The sequence below is a fragment of the Oryzias latipes genome, chromosome 4 (genome assembly GCF_002234675.1).
Source record: "Oryzias latipes chromosome 4, ASM223467v1".
In the NCBI taxonomy this organism is placed as follows: domain Eukaryota; kingdom Metazoa; phylum Chordata; class Actinopteri; order Beloniformes; family Adrianichthyidae; genus Oryzias; species Oryzias latipes.
This window is the reverse complement of record NC_019862.2, coordinates 4,529,975-4,554,813: the sequence shown is the minus strand read 5'-3', so window position 1 is coordinate 4,554,813 and position 24,839 is coordinate 4,529,975. Positions and strand designations below refer to the sequence as shown.

General features: G+C 41.5%; 1 protein-coding gene across 1 annotated transcript; it reads right to left on the bottom strand.

Moving 5' to 3' along the window:
• Positions 1–3,343: 3,343 nt before the first annotated feature.
• LOC101173693 (heparan sulfate 2-O-sulfotransferase 1) lies at positions 3,344–22,591 on the bottom strand. The gene is made up of 7 exons (XM_023954027.1): positions 22,021–22,591; positions 16,420–16,658; positions 9,342–9,427; positions 5,756–5,894; positions 5,588–5,685; positions 5,358–5,515; positions 3,344–4,088 (listed from the first exon to the last, which is right to left on the bottom strand). The coding sequence occupies exons 1-7, from the start codon at positions 22,145–22,147 to the stop codon at positions 3,862–3,864; spliced, it is 1,074 nt and encodes a 357-aa protein (XP_023809795.1). The 5' UTR covers positions 22,148–22,591; the 3' UTR covers positions 3,344–3,861.
• Between the last annotated feature and the right edge of the window lie 2,248 nt (positions 22,592–24,839).

The following is a 24,839-nucleotide window of genomic DNA, read 5'->3' as shown; positions in this document are numbered from 1 at the left end:
AAAGTAGAGTTGAATTGAATGTATTTCTATTCTTGTTCCACTTCTACATTTATGAAACTGCTGTAACGGCTCAAAAATGGCTGATATTTTGTTTAGAGCTCAGACTCAAAACGATCCTGCAGAATGTGGAAAGAAAATCTGTACATAAATTTTTTTCTTTCAATGAAAGCATTTTTATTATTTTTATTGAAACAATTTGTTAATCTGAAAAGTGTTTTATGTTCTTGTGTGTTAGTATTCTATTTGTGTTTGATCTGGAAGAGCAGCCTGCAGATTTGGACCAAGCAAACATACATCAGGTTCTTGCATGGCGGCTGCGACTTCCTGCAAAAGCTTTGGATTTTCTGGTCCTTTAAAAGCAGCAAAAAACAACAAAGTCATGGGTAAAGATATGCGAAAATGTAGAAATAGTCCCTAATTTTGATCCCAATTTGTGTGGAACAGTCTGAAAGGAAAGGCAGCACAAACACAATAATCTGTCGGTTTCTTCCATAAGTCTTTAGATGTCTACCAAGAGAACGTGATTATGGGGGACAAAAGGTTTTCTTGGCTCAGCGCCTCTGACATGCAGGCTAATTTTTACCTTTCATGTCATTGTGGCTCATTTGCATAAAACTGAGTAAAGTAGTACACACAATAGTCCCCTTTGGCCAAGCGCTTGAAGGTCCCGTCCCAGTCCCAGTGAGGGGCAGTCAAGCTGCCTCTGCTCTGCTCTGTTTGTTTTATAGAGCAGTGGTGGAGGTCAGTTGTCTGCCAAAAAAAAACTGTGTTGGGCCTCTGAAGATCTGCTGAAAAGCCTTCGTTGACTTTCACTTCAAAGCCTGGGATGGGAAGACGGTGGCTTAAAAAGACGCCGTTCGGTTCCTGCTTGTGCAGAAGAGAAAAACCTGAATCTCCGTCGTGGAACAAACTTCTCCTGCACAGACGTCAGCATGCAAGAGCAGCAGAAAATGTCCAAGTGAATCTATTTATAGCTTTCGCAAGGTCTACGAGCAAAGTGTGCCTAATGGTGTCATTTGTATTGTTAATGGTAATGCACTGTTAATTTGTTCCATTTGGCTTTGCACAGGTGCATTAATGGGGGCCTTGTGAAGTGGTTCAGTCACCCCCACGCCTCTCTGCTTGCAGAAGAGCCACGGCTCCCTCTGCTGGATCTTTGAGCAGCCAACATTGGAAAAAAATCAGGTTATTTTTGAGTTTTAGTTGAGAAAAAAAAAGAAAGAATCTTTGGTTTATTAGCAGAGGAGGAACTGTGCTAAATCAGAGCGGCAACAACAAACAGCTTCCCAGCAGCAGCATAGACTTTTGAAAGATTGTGTTCCTAATTAACCTTCAAGCTCATCTGCCACAATCAATATAGAGGGGAGGCTTTTTTTTTTTTTTTTTTATTCAGATGAAGTAATTATCAGACTGTATTCATCTCGTTAATGAAACAATGTTCCAATATGCCCGCAGCAAAGCTGTTAATTGAGTTCTGTTTCTGAGACAGGAAGCCTCTCCTTGTGTCCATGGCCATAAAGCATCAAATCTGGGCTGGGGGGCCTTTGTGCTCATCTCTGTGCAGACACAAGAACAGGCTGTGGACTGGTGGAGCGTGCGAGATGGTTAAACCCCCCCCACCCCGTCCTGTCTATTCCCCCATCAGAAAGCAGGCGAGAGGAAGAGCTGACTTCAGCAGATCATCAGCCGGTTATTTCACGGTTTCACTGGTTAAGTGGTCCCTGCTGAGTAAGATATAGAGCTGCAATTATTCTGTAATTATGAAGCCCAAAGACAAGTTACTCAGCCTACGCTTTCCACAGCAAGGGAAGCAAAAAAGGGGGCAAAACCAGGCTGGATAGTCATATCTGGCAGCACCAATGTGAGCAGTTAGTCTAGTTGGACTTTTTTCCTTCTAACATGATGCTTCCTGAAGGTTCATCCTTCTCCTTTAAAGTTTTAAAAGTGCATTTAATTGTTATTTTTTATATACCGTACTTATGTACACTGCAAACGATTTGATACTTGCAAAAATGTAAAACCTTGTTTTAAGACTTTCAAGATCTTTTATTGAAGGTGTTTTAACTTCTCTTTGCTTTACCCCCCTTTTCACGCTTTTCTCAAAATGTGAATAGTTGAGATTTTTTGTTGTTTCATTTTTTTCCGTTCAATGAAAAAAAAAAGATGAATCATGTTTTTATTGCACAGCTGTTTTAAAAATATATATTTGTATAAAAGGGCCAAAGACCTAATGGAGAAACCTGCTCTAGCAAACTTGTTCTCATTTAAATGATTTTGAAGGAAAAATGTTGACAGAGAACCAACTAAGTGAGCTGTTTTGTTTACATGATCCTTTTTTCTACAAATTCTTGCAGTTCCAAAAAAAAAAAAAAGAATACTTTATGACATTTATTTAGCAAATCTTGAAGGAATACCTGTGATGTAGTCGAATCGAGTGTTGCTCCCCAACCACACAAGCGTTCCTCTCTCCCACCCACCTCACTGAGGACGGAGAAGATGATTTTTTCCCATGATGCACTAGAGAAAGAGTCTTGGTGCGAAGGCTGAAGTCTGTTGAACAGCAGTTTGTTTTGGTGTCTCATGATTACATCCTGTCTAAATGATCACTTCAGCTGCTGAAAGTTTGGGGGTGCATGATAATGTTGCACATAGAAAACACTCTTTTCCATTTTCTGAAGGTTATGGACCTAATTCACAAATGGACAAACATCTGACATAAACAATCAGAACGATCCTGATGTGCTCCAGTAGAAACCAGGCCTTTCAGGTGGAGCTGGACACAGAAGAAGTTGACCTCAGAGACTTCCTGTTCTAAAATGCTGCAGGTTTGCTAAATGAAAATCCAAAAAACAAAACAAAGTATGCTGCACCCTCCAATCATCTTTTGGTCAGTTGTCAAAATGTCCCCAGTGGTCTTTAAATCATCATTATTTTGATTTTTTTAACCAATAATCCAAAAACCCGTGTCGTTTTCTAGGACATAGTTTCTGCAGAGCGGCAGTAGCTCATTTTAGATTTGCCTCTACAATAAAATTTCGACCTAATTTTCTTTGTACATATTCTCTATCAGAAAAACACAAGAACATGTAAAAACGCCTTTTCCATTGGAGAAAATTATTTTAAAAACTTTATAACAAAACGTTAAATGTTGTGTCTAATAACTGAATATTTATAACTACTATTTATTGCTTGTTATTTCCTGAGCATATATTCTAGCTTTTATACATTTATGCTTAATTTTGTCCATTTCACTCCATGTTTTTCAGAATAAAAGCACTATTTTGGAAAGTGCTTTCTAAATGACCATCAATAAAGGTAACAGACAGAATAACAAGAAGACAAATTCATTTAGAAATGTGTTTTATGTTCAGGCTGCCTGCAGATGTAGAACAAGGGATTTAGGAGGAAACACACAGAAACACGACTGTGAGATCACTATAGAGTAGAAACTAGTAGAATAAAGGCACTGTCAGTGCAGTTGAATAACCCTGTTATCACACATTATGCTCATGGGTCCTTTCCCTGCAGTTCAGGTCAGAACAGGAGGAGCTACACAGAGGATGAAACACTGAGCCATGTCAGAATCCAGACCTGAATAGAAATACAGGTCACGCACCGGAGCATGCTCCGGTCCAGTCTCTTTCTACTTTGGTCCTACGTTTCCTGCAGGATCTACAGACAGTTGGTTAGCAGTGAAGTCTCATTCTCTATCTGGAAACAGAAAAACGAAATTCCTTCAAAGTAAAGGTTTGGTTTTCTCGTTAGCTTCACCAGCGACTAAAATGGAGAAAAAAAAGAAGAAAAAACTGCAGCAGATCCTCTCAGTGTGCTGAACTCCGGAAGTCCGGGTTGGAGACCTGTTCAGTTTGCTTTGGGGTAGATCTTCTCGTAGAAAAAGCTCTGAGCGAGCACGTACAGCTCGCCGTTCTTTTCCCTGACGGCGTGCGCTCGCACAAACTGAAACTGTTCCAGAGCAAACTCGTAGAAGTCGTTCTCCATCTTCCAGATGTGCGACTGCTGCAGCTTGGCTGTCGCCTCTTTGGTGGGGGGCTTCTTCTCCGAGGTCTTCCTCAGATGGGACTTCTTTCCTGAAGCAACACAGGAAGCTTTCACTGAATCCCATCAAACATGAGACACAACGAAACACTTTGTTCTCACTATTTGTACTCTTTTCTTTTCAGGTGGGATCAGCTGATTCATTGACAATACTTTGCGTCACACGTTCTCAGACACTAAAAAATGAATTTAGTCACAAAGTCTACTCTATAATTAGTTAAAAAAATAAACATTATTACTTGGTGGAGATGGATTGGTGAAAATGGTTGTTAAAAGTTTATTCCATCATTGTGTAATAAAGGTTTTATAAAAAAAAAAATCTAATTTAGGAAAAAAAACAGCAGGCAGGAGAGGAGGTGCATCAGTAACAAAACTGAAAAAGAAAATCCTACATGGTTTGTTTTTTCTTTTAAAAGGTTTTTGTGGCGTGTCAGAGCCTGTGGAAAAAGGTTTTTGACTCAGCTCCACTGTCATGATTTGTAACCCTTGTGCTATCCTAGGCACTTTAACATTGGGAGTTGGGTCATGTAGACCCACTAGACAGTGCTCTGAACCTTTTTTCTTCAATGATTTGTGATCTTCACTGGTGTCCATGGATTACATGAAATCTTTCCACCTTTATCCACCTTTGTCATGGTAGGAAGAACACGTCAACATAAGGGTGGGGTCATCTAAGATAGCACATGGGTTAAAGAACCTCCTGCTGGTCGGAGTGATGTGTGAATGCTTAAACTGACTGACGCCTTCACAAAAGCCAAAATGGGCGTGACCAGGGAAGTTTAAGTCACATGCACCGTTACCGGGGGGATTGGCCCAGTGCGTCTCGCAGGTCCCTTAACCCTCGTGCTATCTTGTGGGGTCCAAATGACCGGATCCTTTTTTTCGCCTGCAGTCGGCCCATCTCCACCCGTAAGGGCAGTTGTGCCTAAGGCATAAGATCTTTCAAGGTTGTTCCAGAACGAGTATTTGAATGCAGAACAGCAGCTGCATGACAGACACCAAAACTGCTTCTTTAAGCGTCTTCTCTCTCATAATGTGTCTGTAAACCAGGACAGGCGACGCACAGCTTTTCTCCCTCCTCCTCCTCCTGGACAGGGGTTGGCGTTGGATTGTAAATCTGATTCCTCTGTGCTTAGTGAGATTGGGAGCAGAAGTTTGCTCTGAGATTGAGTGAAAACAGCTGGATGGGGAGTGAGTCACTGCAGAGAATGATTTGACTACAAACTGAGAGCGGCTCAGCCGCCAGGAGGAGTTCAGCCATCAGCCTTCACGCCTCCGCATCAGGTTCGCTTGCACTCTACCTGTTCTGTAGAGCTCTGTGGCTCCTCTGAAGAAGTGTGGCAGAGCCGCCTCCAGGATCATGATGAAGTCCTCCAGCTCCTCTGTTACCCCAACCAACAGAAACTCATTCAACAGGTTGTACTTGGCCTGTTCCAGGGCCCACTTGCTGCCCACGTTCCTGTAAAGAGTGACGCCTGCTGGTAAAAAAAAGGTGGATTTTTCGGAGGATGTTGGGGAGCAGCACACCCACCAGCACTCGGCGTGGTGGCCGCAGAAGAAGGGGATCTGCAGCCAGAGTTTCTCAGGAGCGCAGTCAGACCCCCCCGACGACACACACTCATCAAAAGTCTGAAACACAGGAAAGCGTTTGTCCTCAGAGCAACGGCTGTGATTGGTGGAGACGCCGTGGCGCACACACCTTCTTGTCTCCCTGCTTCCTCCGCCGGAGGCCCGGCCTGTAGTCGTCGCCGAAGCGGAGGAAGTAGTAGTAGGACACGAGGCGCTCGATGGGGTCCCGCACCACATTTATGTACATGGGTTTACGCATCACGCCGTACCTGCACACAAACAGGGAGGCGGAGTCTCACAGGTGGACCTGCATTATGTCACGTTTGCAGTACTACAGGAATTCCTGAGAGTATTTTTCTTGCTTTACAATTTTTATTCCTACTTAAGGAGCTTTGTGATAAAGAAGAGCTATACTTCCATCACTACAACAGAATATTAGTCTCAGTTGTTTTTAGAAGTTCATTCTACCCTTTAGTAACACGTTTAGTTTGAAAGGAAATGGAATGTCAATACATTATTACAGTACATGACACGTTATGTTCAAAATACTCTCAGTCTATGAGTAGTTATATCATAAGATACTTTCTTACTTCTACTTGAATAAATATTGCAAAGTCCAATGATGCAGTCATCTCTTCTTCAGGTGTTCTTTTCACATTCTTTGTGGTTTTGGTTTGTGGCGCCAAACAAACTTTAGTTTGATTAACCTCTAGAGACTTCCCATCCACATACGAGGACATCATATTGTGGGTTTTATTCCCACTGTAGTTCATTCTGATTACTAAGGGCCCTGTGACTACCAAATAAGAAAAAAGGCATATCAAACAAGAGCTTGGTCTCAAGACTCAAAACAGTCTTGTTAGAGCCTCACAGGGGAATTTTTTACTTGTTACTGTCAAATTCACTTTTAATTTTAATTCACCATAATTTGATTTTTCATTATTTTCTCCAGTTTAGATTCAAGGTCATTTTTTAGACTTTTTTTAATAACTTTTGTTGCAAACAGAGCAGAGGGGGACTTTGCTTGATTCATGCTGTTGATGTTTACACCAGGGGTGTGACGATAACCGCATCACCGCACGTTTTTTTTTTTTAAAGTTCTGCATATGGTGCGTGATTGGAACTATAATAAACACATTAAACACGTTCATTTTGCTGATAATTTACTTTTTCTGCTAGTCCTGTGTTCAGACTTCAAGGGCTTCTGGGGGAAAAGTCCTGACTCGGGCTTCACGGTTAACCGCCCCCCACTGCTGGTTCATCACCGTGGTGATCAGAAATTCCACACTGTCACAGCTCTAGTTTACACTAAACACTAAAAAAAAAAAAGGAGTTTTTCTACGTTGATGTCCAACATGTAGCATTAGGCAAAATAATTTACAGAATTGTATTATTTCATTTTAACTAAGTGTTCTTAAACCAAGCCCTGAGTTATGAACAGTTCATGAGGCTTCAGTCTTTGCTCGTGATCATGTTGCAGTAACTGCAGACAGATGTGCAGACGTAAATGCAGATATGCTCCAGTACAGAGAAGCTTCTGCTATGAGTGTACAGTTGAAGAAATAAGTATTTGATCCCTTGCTGATTTTGCAGGTTTGCCTACTTAAAGAGTTGACCGTCTTATCTTAAAAGGTAGGTTCATTCGAACATTGAGAGATGGAAAATTTAAGAAATACAATAAATAAATGTATATACATTTATTTATTGTATTTCATTGAGGGAAGTAAGTATTTGATCTCTTAGTAACCATTAAGAGCTCTGCTTCACACACACCAGTTAGACTCTACTATTCAACTAGTTACCTGAACTGAAGACACCTGTTCAGTTCTGATGGACAGACAGAATCAGTCCATCAGTCAGACTCCAAACTCTCCAACATGGAAAGACTAGAGTTTCCAGTGGATTTAAGGGAGACGATTGTAGACCTGGACAAGACCAGAATCAATCCACCTTTAGGTTCGGATCTCCAAACCAGATCTGACCTGGTGTGGTTTCCATGACCATAAGAACAGAGAGAAATCCGCCTAAAATAACACGGCAGAAGTTAGTTGATGATCTCAAAGCAGCTGGAACCACAGTCACCAAGAAAACCATTGGGGACACTGGGAACCATGGGAAACATCTTGCAGTGCTGGTAGAGCCCCCCTTCTGGAGAAGACTCGTGTGCCGACCCGTCTGACGTTTGTCAACAAACACCTTCATGACTTGTAGGGTGTTTGGGAGAAGGTGATGTGGTTAAATCAGACCAAAACTGAGCACTTTGGCATCAACTCAAGAGAAATGCTGCCACACCATCCCCACTGTCAAGCATGGAGGTGGAAACATTATGCTTTGGGACTGGTTTTCTGCACAAGGATACTGCACAAGGATGAGGATGGGGAAGGCATGCACTGTCATATCCTGGTGAGAACCTCTTTCCCTCCATCTTAAATGCATGGTGGGTCATGAAAATGACCCAAAACATGCAGCCAAGACAACCAAGAAATGGCTAAAGAAGCACGGAGAGAGTTAAAGCTCAGAGTTACCAAGCAACAGGCCCCAAATCTGAATGATTTAGAAATCATTTTTAAAGAAGAGTGGAGCAAAATTTCCCCTGACATGAAAACTACATGAAACCTCTGACCTCTGCTTGCTAATAAGGGTTTTGTCACAAAGTACTAAGTCTTTCCAGCAAGAGGGTTCAAATACTTCCTTTCCTCAATGAAATGCAAATTAATGTACATAAATTCTTTGGACATATATATTTTTTCTATCTCTCATTGTTCAAATGAACAACCTTTAGGATGACAGACTGTCAGTTTCTTTTTAAGTGGGAAAATCTACAAAATACTTACTGCCTTCACTGTAGAGTAGTGATGGGTACATGAGACCTTGTTAAGCATCATGAGACATTGCCCAAACTGTATTGATACTATGTCGATACTTTGTCACTTAACCCACGTCATTGCAGGCAACCCAGTAAAGAAACTCCGCTTTTATACTACTATAAGTTTACTACTATACTTTGTCATTGTATAGTCCTCATTCCCATGCCTTGCTCTAAAATTCCCCAGCGGGCTTCATTTCTTAAAATAAAATATCTTTCAAAATAAAAAGATAGCTCGGACTCATAATAAACCAAAAGAAACAAACTAAAATCCGCCAAATTGATGGGAAAACTGCCCTAATCAAATTTTCTCCGCAATATCGAAATCACCAAATTGGGTGGAAAACTACATAATCTGGCAACACTGGTGGTAGATGCGCTTCCTTGTTTGGATCATTTGTGACACACCGACTCATTGGCTGTTTCGGTCATGACTTCTCGTGGAGTGATACGCACACCGACACTGTGTTTCACTTTATGAGCCTGATGCGTTGGTGTTGCCGGACCCATCACCACTGTAGAGGTTTATGGAAAACCTGCAGTAAACACGGAGAAGACTAGAATCCCACAGTATATCTCCTAATACTGCAGCATGCATGCAGCTCCAGCCTGTCTGTGCAGAGAAACCAGAGTCCCTATGCAGGGGGGGGCAGGGGGGGGGGGGCAGGAAAGAAGTCAACAATGTCTTTGTCATTGAGAAACACTTAGTCTTTCAGAGTAATAACCTGTAATAGTTTCAGAGGAGATAAGGACAACAATGCTATTAACAATCAATGCGTGAGTGACCTCCCCTTATCTGCCGACCGCTAATCTGGATATTAACGGCGCCACAGGAAATGAAAGGCCTTACTTTGAGAAGTCCAGATAAGCCACGTGGCCGTGGTAGAAGGCGGGCTTCATTTCTCTCCACGCACTGACGTTCTGAACAAAGCGCACCTGCAGAAAAAGACAATGGGGACTTTTATTTGGAAAAGCAGCGGTGACGGGCAGACGGAGCAGAGGAACGCTCCTCTCAGGTAAAACATCTATTTTCATTTAATTAATTTTTTTAAACGGCTATTTTTACTATTTTTATTGTTTTTAATGTGTGTGTGTGTTTTATGAGTGTCAGCAGATGGCCATTTTTAAATTTCCCTCAGGGATTATTAAAGACCTATTCTATTCTATTCTATTCTATTCTATTCTATTCTATTCTATTCTATTCTATCTGCAGTGACTGAAGCTTCCAGGTCTCCGCTGTGGCATGCATGAAGTAATGCTGGGACATTTGTGCTGGCAGGACAACGGCATGGCAGACACAACAACACACAGCTCTGGGGCGTTACCGCCTGACCCCCGGCTACTCTGAGCACGCTCGGCAGAACGGGTCAACAGTGGAAAGAAAGTTAGGAAAAAAGTCCATCATATTTAAACACAACAGCAAGAGCAAAGTCATTAACATGGATTCGTCCAGGGATCACGCATCAGACCAAAACTGAGACGACAGAAGGAAACTGTATGCTGGGTTTCTCTCATCTAAATCGTTGTCCTCCACAGTTTGAGGTCTGGAGGCGGTTTCCCTCGTTTTTGGATTTGTGGAGGTAAAAGAAGAGGAAAAACCTCAATTCTCCTGTGTGTCCATGCAGACGTAATTCCTCTTAATCCTTGTGCTATCTTGTGGGGTCCAGATGACCCCACCCTTGCATTGACGTGTTCTCCCTACCATGACAAAGTTGGATAAAGGTGAAGAGGATTTCATGTAATCCATGGACACCAGTGAAGATCACAAATCATTGAAGAAAAAAGGTTCAGCGCACTGTCTAGTGCAGGGGTGTCAAACTCATTTTGGTTCGGGGGCCGCATTCAAGGCGTCTGATCCCAAGTGGGCCGGACCAGTAACATAAAAGCAAAAAAACAGGGGTTTTTTTTGTTTGTTTTTTTACACAGTTGGAAAAAATGCCTCAGATAGCCTAATCATTTATTATTACACATTCATTCACATAGACCAATGGATGTAAAATAAAATGCATTTCTACGGTGGCCGACAGGGCTCACACTACATTCAAATGGAAAAACGCAACGGCATTACCCGAAGCGCGACGAAATTACCCGAAGCACAACGGCATTAAGAGACAGCGCAGCGGCATTACCCGAAGCACGACGACATAACCGCAGCATTAGCATTAAGCTCAGCACAACGGAAGTGAGGACTTTTTTTTCTGGGGAAAAAATAAAAGCCTGGCAGATTCAAACTATTCGGTCCGACAGAATTTTAGGGCCACCAAAAAAAGTAAAATTATGACATTTTAAACCGTAAATTTTATGAGAAAAAAATTGTATTTTTACGAGATTAAAGTGGAAGTGAGCATACAGGGCAGCAGCAACAACAAGTGAACGCTGCAAAGCAGCAGAGCAGACCGACTGAACTTAGTTGAACAGGTGAGCTGAATGTTTATTGATAACGTTCCAAATGTCTGGAAGTTTATTTGCTTGATTTTTGATTTATTAATATTTTTTGATAGGTGGTTTGCAGGATCTCTGCAGGCGATGAAGCCGACGGCGACAGTTATGGAGTGTGCGCGCGCTCCAAACTTCAGAAAAGGCTCCACATAATCGATGACTTTTTTCTTGTAAATGTACGAGATTTTAAATCGTAAATTCACGAGATAAAAAGTTGTAAATTTACGACTTAAAAGTCTTAATAAAAAAAAAGACAAAGAGCGTTAGATACAGATGTCACTGTGGAGATCTGAGTAAATGTATTTTTTTAGACAAACGTATTTGTAAGTAATTTAGTAAGAACCTGCGCGATAACTTCTCTTTTTTTCTTTCTGACCGTGGTCGGAAACGCAGGGGAGATTTTCTCCAGGGCCGAAGACGGATCCTCGTTTGGGGTTCACTTTCCCGTTCGGATCCTCAGCCTCCAGAGCGAGTTAATAAGACAAAATACTTCTTCTGGGGAGGGACACCATCTTTTTATTAAGGTTCTCAGTCCTCGATCACACAATATAGACGCAAACTCTCACCCCCCTCTTTCGCCCGTGCTCTCACACATGCACGCAGGGTCTCCAACACACACACACGCACCCACGCACGCACACACACACAGCGCGCGCACACTCCATAACTGTCGCCGTAAGGTTCATCGCCTGCAGAGATCCTGCAAACCACCCATCAAAAAATAAAACATTAATAAATCAAAAATCAAGCAAATAAACTTCCAGACATTTGGAACGTTATCAATAAACATTCAGCTCACCTGTTCAACTAAGTTCAGTCGGTCTGCTCTGCTGCTTTGCAGCGTTCACTTGTTGCTGCTGCTGCCCTGTATGCGCACTTCCACTTTAATCTCGTAAAAATACAATTTTTTTCTCATAAATTTACGGTTTAAAATGTCATAATTTTACTTTTTTTGGTGGCCCTAAAATTCTGTCGTACCGAATAGTTTGAATCTGCCAGGCTTTTATTTTTTCCCCGGAAAAAAAGTCCTCACTTCCGTTGTGCTGAGCTTAATGCTAATGCTGCGGTTATGTCGTCGTGCTTCGGATAATGCCGCTGCGCTGTCTCTTAATGCCGTTGTGCTTCGGGTAATTTCGTCGCGCTTCGGGTAATGCCGTTGCGTTTTTCCATTTGTATGTAGTGTGAGCCCTGTCGGCCACCGTACATTTCACTTTGAAATTGGTTTATTTAATTTTATTCAGACTGAATATTTTACATCTGACACTGAAGTAATCCAGATAATAAACTCAAGAGGAGCTATGGGGAAAAAAAAATGAAACACCTGCCTAAAATGTAAATGTGCAAATCAATGAATAATTAAACTAAATTAAAATTAAGAATTTGGAGCTAACTTCCTTCCCCTCCTCAAACTTCAGCAGGCCATCAATATCAGGATTCAAATCCTGTGCAGAAACATATTTACTGTCATTCAAGTGTGCAAAACACAATGAAATGTCCCAAGAATCTTTTCCTGGTTCCTGCCTGAATTTTGTGGTAACACCTGCCTTCTTTCTGACCTTTGATGGAGCGCCATCAGTGGCCAGACTGACATCACGTGACCAGTTCACTCCAACATAGTCCAGCACAGTAACTAGAGAGCTGACTATGTCATCAGCTGTTGTTGTGTCCATCAACTCAAGAAACGCCGCTATGACGGTCTCTTCAGCACCTCTAAGACATATGCACAGTTGTGAAATATCTGTATCTGTGCTTTCATTAAAAGTGACCGAAAATACAATAATTGACTGGATTCCTTAATATGGCGCCCAAGTCTCCTCAGAGATGTTGTATCTGTAATCATAATCCTTGACAGACTCATGTTGGCAAAGGTCTACTGCTTTTTGGGACACAAGACTTCTGCAGCCTTCAGCATTTTTCAATATGTTCACCATCTGAAAATGGTTTGGATGTTTGCTCCAACTTGTCTGCAATCATGTGTCTGTCACTGCTCCATCACTGACGTCGCGCTGCAGTAAATGCATACAGTTGTTTTTTCAGTCCTGCTTCAAGTGGGTAAATCCTCTCTTTTCTTAACTGCAAATGGTGAAACGCCAGGCCTTCACATCAACTGCAACTTGACCTCTGAAAACATGCCTAAGATTCACCCTGAGACCAAAGCGTTGATTATCAAGAGGCTGAAGACCAGATCCACTGCTGAGGTGGCTGACATCTTCAATGTGTCTCAGCGTCAAGTACAAAGAATAAGAAAAAGATTTGAAGAGACTGGAGATGTTTTTGACAGGCCCAGGTCCGGCAGACCCCGCAAGACAACTGCTCGGGAGGACCATTTGTTGGTTGGAAAATCCAAGGCCAGCGCCTTTTCCACTGCAGCAGAGCGCCACCAGGCCTGGTCACCTCAAGTGTCCCTGTGTCAACCAGAACAGTTTGTAGAATTCTGTCTCAAAATGGCCTCCATGGTCGAATCAGTGCCCAGAAACCAGCACTAAACAAAAGGCAATTGAAAAAACATGTGGCATTTGCCAAGGCCCACAGCCTGCTAAAAGGATGGACGCTGGAAAAGTGGCAGAAGGTGGATTTCTCAGATGAGTCTTCAGTTGAATTACATCACAGCCACCGCAAATATTGTAGGAGACCAACTGGAGGCAGCATGGACCCAAGATTCACCCAGAAAACAGTTAAGTTTGGTGGCGGAAAAATCATGGTCTGGGGTTACATCCAGTATGGGGGTGTGCGAAACATTTGCAGGGTGGAAGGCAATATCAATAGCCTAAAATATCAAGAAGTATTAGCTACCTCTCACATTCCCAACCATAAAAGGGGTCAAATTCTGCAGCAGGATGCTGCTCCATCGCATACTTCCATCTCTACATCAAAGTTCCTCAAGGCGAAGAAGATCAATGTGCTCCAGGACTGGCCAGCCCAGTCACCAGACATGAACATCATTGAGCATGTCTGGGGTAGAATGAAAGAGGAAGCATGGAAGACCAAACCAAAGAATCTTGATGAACTCTGGGAGGCATGGAAGACTGCTTTCTTTGCTATTCCTGATGACTTCATCCATAAATTGTATGAATCATTGTCAAACCGCATGGATGCTGTCCTTCAAGCTCATGGAAGTCATACAAGATATTACATATGGATCTCACAGTGGCACTACTTAATTCACTGATGTTATGCAACATATTTTTGTTTTTGAAGTAATTATTATTATTAATTTGGGAGGGTTTTAGCTTTCATATGAGACATTTCTAAAACCGATGGATTCATTAAAAGTGAGGTTATACGCTTTTGTTTCTACAAAATGGAAAAGCGACAAGACTTTTGTCAGGGACTGTACTGCAAACAGAACTGTTTTCACAAAGTGGACCTTATTCAGAAAAACTAACTCTGGCTGCATTCCAATGGGCCCCAGTCTGCCCCGACGCTCTCTGTGATGGCAACATAACACCCACAAACAAAATGGCGGTAACCTCCCCCCAGCATTGCACACTTTCTTTTTAATGTTATTACTTAACATTCTTTATTGAATAAATGCACAGATTTTTCTGAGTTAAAATGTAAATTAATTTTCTGTTTTCAATAATAATCATAATAATAAACTTTATTTATATACTTCCAGATTACAAAGTGCTGTACAATTAATATGAGACAAAATCAGTATTAAAAAAACAGTTTCCCATAATGGAGAAATAAAACCCAGCACACATATGAAATGACGATAGTTTTTAGAATCGATAAAAATCGATAAATTAGTAAAATCAATAAAATCAACAATATCAATAAAAATCAACGAAATCGATAAAATCAATGAAATCAATAAAATCAAATGTTTAGATTTAAGAACCAGTAAAATCATTAAAAGCACACCTGTAGAGGTAGGTTTTTAAAAGAGATTTAAATACTGGTAATTATTTGTAGCACCTGTACATTTGTTTAGTTTACTTAGTTTGGGTTTGTTTCATTCATGTCATCTGTTTTATGAGTTGCCAGTGCTGAGAGTGCTAATGGTCTCTCTGGGTCTGGCTGAGGTTCTGCTCCTGGAGCTGTGCTGTGAGGGCTGGCAAAGGAGGAGCTCAAGCCTTCACAGCCTTTAAATAGTCCAGTCAGACAATTGGGCAGGCGCCATCTACAGAAGCCTCCAAGGGAGAAACCAATGGATTTATTTAATGTTTATTTGTTCTGCTTCTATTGGTCATTATTCATTTTGTTCTACTTTTGATGGTTTTTCTTTTCCACTAAGAGACCAAGTTTTGTGTTTAGTATTGTCTTTATAGTCTTTGTTAAATGTCTGTGTAGTCTATGTTTAATGTTAGTCCCCCCCCCCATGTTTCCCAGGTGGTCTGATCAGCCACTATATATGTATAGTGTATATGTATATATAAAGTGAATGTGAGCTGTGTGCCTAGAGAAGCCACTTTAAGACTTTATTCTCTTTATGGAAAAAATAAATAAAAATGTATGAGTACTGAATTAAATTAGATCAACTCATAAGCATAAATCTAGTGTTATGCTGAGATCTGAATCTAAAGGCCTGTTCACACCGGGACGAATTTCGCCGGCGATTTTCGCCGACGTTTAACGCCTCGTGACTAAACAAAGGGCACCAATGAGAGTGTGCACACCGACGCGAAAAAACGCCAGGCGTTAAAGCGTCAAAAAAAAAAAAACGCCTCGGGTTCGTTTTTTTTTTTCGACGCGTCGCGTCGAAATCTACTCGACCAATGAGAATGGCGCTTTTGCTCACGTGTCTGGAGCTTCTGAAGTTACAGTAAAACACAACTTGGGGGCGCTCAAACACAAAACTGCCTTGCTGAGCACACATACCAGCGAAGAAGATAGACGCCAAGTAGCGTCTACACAGCCGCGAAGCAATAATGACGGACATTCTAAAACATCCCCGAACCAAGCACCAGTTGGAGCTACTGGTGCTTGAAATATTCATGTTTTCTTTGTTTGATTCTGACAACGAGTAAATACTTGCTCTCTTCTTCTGAGTGAAAAGCGACTTTAAGAAGCGTAAAGTTGCGCAGCGCCACCTTGTGTACAGGAGTATTTCTGTTTTACATTAAGCGCCATCTAATGTCAGGGAATGAAATTGCATGTTCACTCCACTCATCGTCAGCGAAAATCGCCTGGGTGTGAACACAAAAAACGTGGCGAAAAACGCTGGCGAATAACGCCTGGCGAATATTCGTCCCGGTGTGTACGGGCCTTAAATCAGGGATTTCCTTTCAGGAGAAAGGAGTGACTTTTTTGGTCCTGACATGTTTCGACGGACCTGTCAGGTATGTTCAAACACTAACGTGTCTGATAACAGAAGAACCAAAGAAGTCATAACAATGAACTTTCTTGCACTAATAGTAGTGTTTCTCAGACTGCTGACTCTTTCAGAGCCCAGCGGAGCCGTTATGGACCGACTTTCAGCAATGAGAGCCGGACGTGCCTCTGCCGCACTAACCTGACGTTCGGTGAACGGTCGGGCAGCTCACCTGGTCCTGTAGAGACATGACTGGGTTGTTTTTGGTGGTGTTGATGTGCAGGACGTGGAAGCGGTTCTTCCCGCAGAGGTCGTAGGCGATGTTGGTGAAGGACGTGCTGGCCGTCTTGGGTACTCTGTTGTAGATGATGACGGCTTCGTCTTCAGGAAGCAGAGGCGCCTCTCGCTTTCCATCATCGTCGGCGTGACGCAGCTCAACTTCAGCCACCTCGTGTCGGGCGATGGTCCGCTCTAAATGCAATCGGAACGTGACATGGAAATCTGATGAACAAACGGTGGTTTGGTGTATAGCCAAAGACTTTTTTTTTTTTATTTGTGCTTGCATGTAGCCTCAAGAATACAGTGACATTTAAAAAAATCCTTTATATATGAACAGTTATATATGAAAACTAGTCCCACTAGTTGGCTCTGCCACAGACTGGCGACCTGTGCAGGGTGTCCCCTGCCTTTGCCCACAAGTGGCTGGGATAGGCTCCAGCAGCCCCGTGACCCCGAAAGGGAAAAAAACAGTTCAGAAGATGAATGAATGAACTAGTCCCACTCCGATCATCTTTCAATCTATTGTTAAATCACTCCCAGCGGTCTTTGAATTGGGGTGCTATTTGTGTCATTTTCTAGGTTTCAGGCTTTGTCCGAATTCCCACCTTAACCCCCAACTACTCAAAAACTGCATAATGCGGCTCTATGTAGCGTCTTGAACTTGAACTTTTCTTTTTTTTAAACGGCGGACATGACGTCATCGATTTCACAAAGTTAAAATCTAACTGATATGAGCGCTTTGTGACGATTATTTATGATTTCACCGTCTTCTGAAGATAAAAACGTTGATAGTTTATTAATAAAATACATTTAAATACATTTTTGGACAAAAACTGTTCCAGCGCAATGCATTGTGGTCTATACTTGCCGATCTAGTTAATTTCTAGAGCACTCGATTCTGGAGTTGTAGATTCAAAGCTCTACAAAATGGCGATTGCACTATATATATAGAGTAGGCAGGTAAGGAATACCGTGTCCGAATGCCTTCCCTACTCACTATATAGTGACGCCGCCATAGTTTCTGCAGAGCAGCAGGAGGTCATTAGAAATTCTCCTCTGATGGAGCAGAGGAAGACTGCTCTTACTTCTCTACATGTATCTGTTTATGCTCTCTCCTGCTAGCTTACAGACCCTCACAACCACAACCTAACATTACCGATGCAACAAAAGTGCTGAGCAATACCAGAGCTATCCAGCTGTACGGTTCTGATCCAGATACCAGCTCAGACGAGGAAAACAGACTTTTATGGATCTGTCTGTCTGTAAGTGGATGCATCAGAATGGAGCGGAGCAGGGAGCTTGTATCCGATTTTACCATCTCCGTCTGCTCCTGATTCACAATGAGTGGAATAAAGAAATACTCAGAAATGTAATTTGAAGCTTAATTTTCTTTCTATATCTCCTCCATCATCAGAAAAATGCCACAAGAACATCTTAAAAAGACCATTTTTTTATCAAGAAGAACTCCTGCGAAGCAAAAGTCGCTGTTTTTTTTCCGCGTAACAAACTGTAATTTAATGGAATGAAGCTTTTTTTCTTTGATTCATTAACACAGGTGAGGAGCAACAGCAGGCTGGCAGCTTCCATCTTGACCTCATCAGATAAAGTGAGAACTTGTGAAGTTCTCTTCCCACGCCTGTTCAGCAGACGGCCAGTAAAGCATGTTAGCAAACCTTACTTACAGAATCCAAATATGCAATTAAGCGGCTGATGGGAATATTGAGGAGCTCTCATTAAAATGTTTTCTCAGTTAAATGAAGGTTTCAATCAGGGGAGTGTTGCAGACTGCTCCCCTTTGGTTTCTAAAGGTCTGAGTCAAACCAAAGCCAGAACACAAACACGGCTTTCCTGCTTTCTGCAGAACGCTCCGCCCCAACAACCACAGAACCAGGAACTGCACAGAGGTTGAGGAGAAGCCTTTGCGTGTTCACCCAGAACTTCAGGCAAGGTTTGCATTTGACTCCTTTCTGCCTCGGTTATGTCCGCATGTTCTCAACAGATCCTAAAATTCGTACTTCCAGTTGAGTTTCCGTCTTTGGACGGTATGAGCATCCTCATCAGGTGGACGTGTGTGAATTGCTCTGGTGACCTCAAAGCAGCCACACTCAAAGGCAAAAATCATGACAGATTTTTGGTGCTGAAGGTCTCCTCCGTGTGACAGCTCCAACACCAGCAGAAGAAAAACAACACTTGTGTTCCGAATACAAACGTCCACAACCTTGGAAATGACTGCAGCTCACATTAACAAATAGCAAAACAACCATAAACATAATTTCCATTTCAATGCAACAGTTTCATTTAAATTAGCGTCAACATAACTTGAATTATGCTCCAAATGACCCTCGTCTACACAGGTGGTGAACATCAAACAGAAAAGGCTCCATCTGATTGGTCAAATGCATAAAGGGATTTATTTGATTTGTTAAATACTTCAAGTTGCCATAAGATCGTTTTAGCACATTTAAGGTAACCATTAATTGCGATTTTCGCTGTCTTTAGCGATATGCAAATTGCACAGCTTAATATCGCGATAACGATAAATTTGCGATTTATTGTGCAGGCCTATTGGTCGGGCAACTTTCTGCCAGGGGTTCAAACCCCAGTCTTGACTGTCACTCTGTCCATGATCCCACATTGCCCTCAACTGTAAGAACCTGTAAATTGCTTAGAAAGTGCAGCTGCATTTCCCTTCGTTTCAGAGTGAATCCAGGCTGCAGGGATGAAAGCACACTTCTGTGGGACTGAAACATTGTCTAATATTAAAAGTTTCAAATCCCACACGAGGAGGAAGACGTCTTGCGACAGATGAACTCATCTCCACCGGCGGTTTACTCACATCAAATCCTCTGCAAACAACCCCACCCACATCTTCCTCAGAGCTGCACAGTCCCACACGGAGACAAAAATGCATCTACTTCTGTGAAGAGACACACTCCACTTAACGAGACATGACAGCAAGCATGACCGAATGCTTTTGTGACAGCTGAGCCATCATGAAACACGAAACAACCCACTCCGACAATACCAGAAGAACATGTTGACAGCACAAAAAACACAATTTTTGTTGGGGTTGGTCTTTAAAAGGGGCCATTTTTGCGATTCTTTAGTGTTTCCGTACAAGTGGAAACACAATGCAATTAATTGTTTTTGATCTGTCTGCGTGGAAGTTTTTTAAGTCATTTTTTAAGTAATGTGCAATTCTCAATTGACAATGTAATTAGCTAAATCACGCCTTCGCCTCTTTTGGGCGACCAATGACAAATATTAAGGACTTTCAACAAACTAAACTGTGTTGCAGCTCTTAAATAGAGTTTTTGGAGCAAATCTTTAGAGCTGCTGTGTCCTTTAAGACAGTGGTCCCCAACCCCCAGCACTGGTACCACAGACGGAAAAAACCTTTATTTTCTGACCCCACAGGAAAGAAAAAAATCCCTGATTCTGGTTACCACATCAGTCTCAGTCCCGTGAGTTTAATTCCCCCATGACAATTATTTATTTTGCAATGAAAACGATCCCAGTGGCGTTATAATTATGAATGATGTTTTTAACCAAAATCCCACAACCTAAAAGTTGTAAAGCCTAGCTTAGTAATCAGAGAATAGTTAACACATTGCTCCCCCTACCTTACCTACTGTAGTGAAGTTTGTGTAATACTACATGTAATACTACATTCTACATGCAGAAAATAAAGCAACAGACATGGTGGAATTATAATTATATTTTTAAAAATACCAGTTTTACCACAGTTGTGTCATTTAATTGCGTTTCATTTATTCATTGTCGTTTCTCTTTCGGCTTTTCCCATCAGGGGTCGCCACAGCTAACGAGTCGCATGGTAAACTTGGCAATGTTTTACGCCGGATGCCCTTCCTGACGCAACCCTCTCAAAGCAACCGGGCTTGGGACCGGCACAGAAGTAGAGAAGGGAACAGGGAGCAGCCTGGAGTTGAACCCTGGTTTCACGGATGAAAGGCGCCGTAAACCAGCACGAGCTAAACCGGCTCCCTACATTGCATTTATTCATTGCACCTTAAAAATCGGACGCAGCAAAAGTTAGCGGCCGGTTGTTCCACTTTGACGTCAAAGGGAAAATCTTCATCAAGTGTAACCCTGTGTCCCAATTCCCACCCTAACCATATATAGTGTGTTGGCCATTTTGTAGTGCTGTCTAATCTACTATTCCAAAATCCAGTGCTCTAGAAATTTCCCAGTCTCTGCAAAAAACCAGTGTGCATGGATGCTCACTAGATCGGCGAATATAGACCACAATGCATTGCTTCGGAACAATTTTTGCCTCAAAAATTTGGTAATATGTAGTTTTTATCTTCAGAAGGCAGTGGACTTATAAATAATTGTCACAAAACGCTCATATCAATTAGATTTTAACTTTGTGAAATTGATGACGTCATATCCACCGTTTAAAAAATGTAGTGAGCATGGTGTCCAAATTTTTTAAATTCAGGGCCCTACATAGTGCCACGCTATTTGTTTTTTTCTGTAGTTAGGGGCTAGGGTGGGAATGTGGACCTAAGAGCACAGTTTAAACCAATAGACTAGCCCCCCTTTAGAACAATTATGTCATGCTGTAAAATGTGTTTGTGTATGTATTCATCTGTGCAGATCTGGATAGATGAATCCTGGACATAGTGTATAAATATCCATCTACATTATCCTTAAAGATGAACCCTCATGATCTGAAGCATAGGAGACAGAAAAATGTTTGGTTTCTACAACAGGCTGAGAGGAGGAAAGCTCTTCCATCCTCTGCGTTAGGATTTACACTCTGGCCCATAGACAGATTAAGGAGGAAGTTGGAGGCGGGATTTTGAAAATTTATGAAGGTATTACGCCCCGCCCTGATGAGAGTCTGACAGTTTGCATTTCAATTTGAATTTCGACACACATAAAGCACTGTTATGCAAATGAAAATGCATTACACCAGGGGGCGCTGTTTTGCAATTTCATTTGAATTTTGGCACAAAAACAGCATGACATTTTACAATGCAATAGATTTGATGTTACTTTAAATGGTATTCAAAGCAAAACATGTGTTGAAATGTCATTTTTTACCATTAAATTGTAAATGGCAAAACGCATTGTCATTTGAAGCATGACATGAAAAAACATGACAATTTAAACTGCAATTGGCTTTTATTTTATTTAATATTTTATTTTTTAAATAGTCGTATTGAATTGTACATTTTTATATTGAGTTATAAATTGCAAAACGTATTTTCATATTCCAAGCCTGAATTGCATATTGAATTGTCAATTGAGAATAGCACATTACTCTGAATTATGGCTCAAAAACCTCCATATATGTCTGATCACATCCAGTTGTGTGTTAGAGAAAAATGCTTTGCTTTAGATTAATTTTATTTTATTTTAAAAAGACAACAAAAAACATCAAAAATACTGAAAGGAGTAATGTATAAAATCATCCCATTTTAAAAACTCCACAAGCCTGTGGGCGTCACGTGAAGCATTCTGGGAAACAGTCCGTTAATGTCCATGGCTCCTGACCAGGGGACAGGAGACATGGAGGCAGACTTACCGAGCTTGGCTCTCGACTCGTTCAGTCTCTGGATCTGGTTCTCTATCAGGAGCATCACCACGCCAAATGCCAAAACCGCCAGAAGCTGGATCCTGGGCGGCATCGTGATCCTCGAGAGCCCCATCATCAGACATACAGAGGAACCATTGCGGGGCCCCGACCCCCAGCAGCAGCACAGAGGCTCCCAGCTGCACAGATAACCCCCGACGACTGCTCTCTGCTATATTACTAGCCTGGAGCTTTCACTAAATTATCTCATGAAATTACCTGAACAAATGTTTTGAGCTGAAGTAAAGCTTCATGCGAATGAAAAACAGACTAGAAAACGAGGAGAAATGCGCTATAACTGCCCATCCCTACATTTTCAATAATTCAATTATCCAAACCGGGGCGGCCTAAAAGCTTAATAAACGGATGCTTTCACAGCAAACCCATCTCATTCTAAATCAAATTCGGGAACAAACCAAATGAAATATATTAACGAGTCTTTAAAACGAGCTTCTCTGTTTGTTTTGATCAGCGAATCAGCTTGTGGCTTCTGCAGCGAGCAGCAGCGAGCTTCTTCGTGCGTCCTATTGAACACACATCATTATAGAAAACAAAGACCGCCACCTGCTGGACGGAGGCGTGTACTGCAACTAAACTATCAAAGTTTGAATGTTTTTGCCCGAGCATTCTGGACTTTGAATGAGGAAAATAAACGAATAAATGTTCATGACAGATATATTGTCTTTATCTGACTTTGACCAGATAAAGATACCAGATATCTCATTTATTAAAAAGGTTTTAATTTAAGCATTGCAATAAACCCACAATAAGTTGCACTGTGCCTAGATCATTAGTAATAACATAAAAGTTGGTCGAATCACATCATGCAATAAAAACAAAACCAAAGTAAAACAAAAAAGCATGTATTTTTTGCTGGTGGGTTTGTATTTATCAAGGTGAATAATAGAAAGGTAAAAAATAAAATAAATGACTTTTTTTTTCTTAACTTCAAGTTATTTTTTCCTGAAATGCATTTGACTGGTTAAATTTTTTTGAATTGGCCGTCAGCTTTTAACAAGTAATAGATGAAAACTCGGTTTAAAGCACCAATAATAAAAACATTTTATAACAATAATAACAGCAACAATAATGTTAACCTCCTCAGACCTAACTTCCACACACGAGGACATAAAATTTGTAGGCTTTTTCCACTCTAGTTAATTCTAATTACCTGGGGCCCTGTGACAACAAAACAAAAAATAAAAAGGCATATCAAACAAGAGCTTGGGTCTTAAGGGGTTAATGATAATTAAAAACACAATTTTTAATATTGTTATTGATTTTTATTAGTGGTACAGATTTGTGTCAGATTTACAAATTGTAATCAACATATTAGACTTGCAATGACAGAAAACAAAAAACTAGAGAAGAACGTTCACCAAAATGCAATTCACTGCATGTCTCAGACCTGTAACGCACAGTTTAACCACAAGATGGGAGCAAAGCTTCAACTAAAGGGATGATTTTCCTAAATTGTTTTTTATTTCTCTGCAGACTGAGGAACCTCTATGCTCTTGACAAAAGAACAGTTAATCTGAAATACTAAAAAAACAAATAAATAATTAGAGCAATACTTTTATATATTCATTCATTCATTCAGTTTCTTTGGCTGGAAACAGCCTGGATATAATAAAATAAAGTTTTTCATTTTATTTTAAGCTTTTTTAGATGCTTTTTAGCAAAGTCCAATCTAGCCTTCCTATTCTTGAGGCTTGTGAGTGGCTTACATCTTGCAGTGAACCCTCTGTATTCACTTTCAGGCAGTCTTCTTTTTATGGTAGACTTGGATATTGATACGCCTACCTCCTGGAGAGTGTTGTTCACTTGGTTGGCTGTTGTGAACGGGTTCCTCTTCACCATGGAAATGATTCTGCCATCATCCACCTCTGTTGTCTTCCGTGGAGTTGATTAGAGGACTCGTGCTTGCATTTTGAAGATTTTGCTGTGAACAGACAACATGCGTTCAAAGGAGGTCTCCATGCAGGTGAGAGGAGCCATCATTAAGCTGAGGGAACAGAAAAAACATGCCAGAAATTGCTACTGTATTAGGAGTGGCAAAATCAACAGTGTGGTACATCCTGAGAAAGAAAGAAAGCACTGGTGAACTCAGCAACACAAAAAGACCTGGCGCCTCATTTATAAAACTTTGCGTAGGATTTGCGTCAGAAGTGGCGTACGGCTGAACCATAGGACGTGCGTACGCACAGAAATATTTGGAGTTATAAAACCGTGCGCACGCACATCCTACGCATCTTTCCCTTAATAAATCACAACCAATTCTAAATGCAGCGCAGCTTTTGCGGCTTCATGACACGCCCATAGTTGCCCATAAATAGTCCGCGAAACGCCCACAAATGAATATTCATTGATTGGGAAACCATGGCAAACACAGAGAGGAAATGAAAAAAACGTAACTTCACTCAATGTGAAGTAGAAGTTATCATTGGCGAGGAGGAAAAGAGGAGAAAAGTGTTGTTTGGAGGGCACAGTGTGGACATTACTATGCCAAAAAGGCACGTGAGTGGCAAACGGTGGCAGACGCCGTAAATGCTGTAGCCTCACAACCTCGGACCGTGGTTAAATAAAAAAGAAATGGTCGGACATCAAAGTCGAGGCAAAAAAACGTCTGGCGCTGCATCGCCAGAGTGTGTCTGCCACGGGGGGGGGGGACACCGGAGCTGACCCCTCTTGATGAGAGACAAGCGGCAAGAATTGGGGAATCCCTTAGTGGAGTGGTGACTGAGGCACAGGGGGACGCCGACGCGCCAGAT

Excerpts from the sequence above, each read along its gene's own strand:
- LOC101173693 (XM_023954027.1), bottom strand. The coding sequence starts at position 22,147 with ATGATGGGGCTCTCGAGGATCACGATGCCGCCCAGGATCCAGCTTCTG. Across the intron at positions 5,686-5,755 it reads GGAAGCAGGGAGACAAGAAG|ACTTTTGATGAGTGTGTGTC; the intron begins GTGTGTGCGCCA and ends CCTGTGTTTCAG. Across the intron at positions 5,516-5,587 it reads GGCCACCACGCCGAGTGCTG|GAACGTGGGCAGCAAGTGGG; the intron begins GTGGGTGTGCTG and ends CACTCTTTACAG.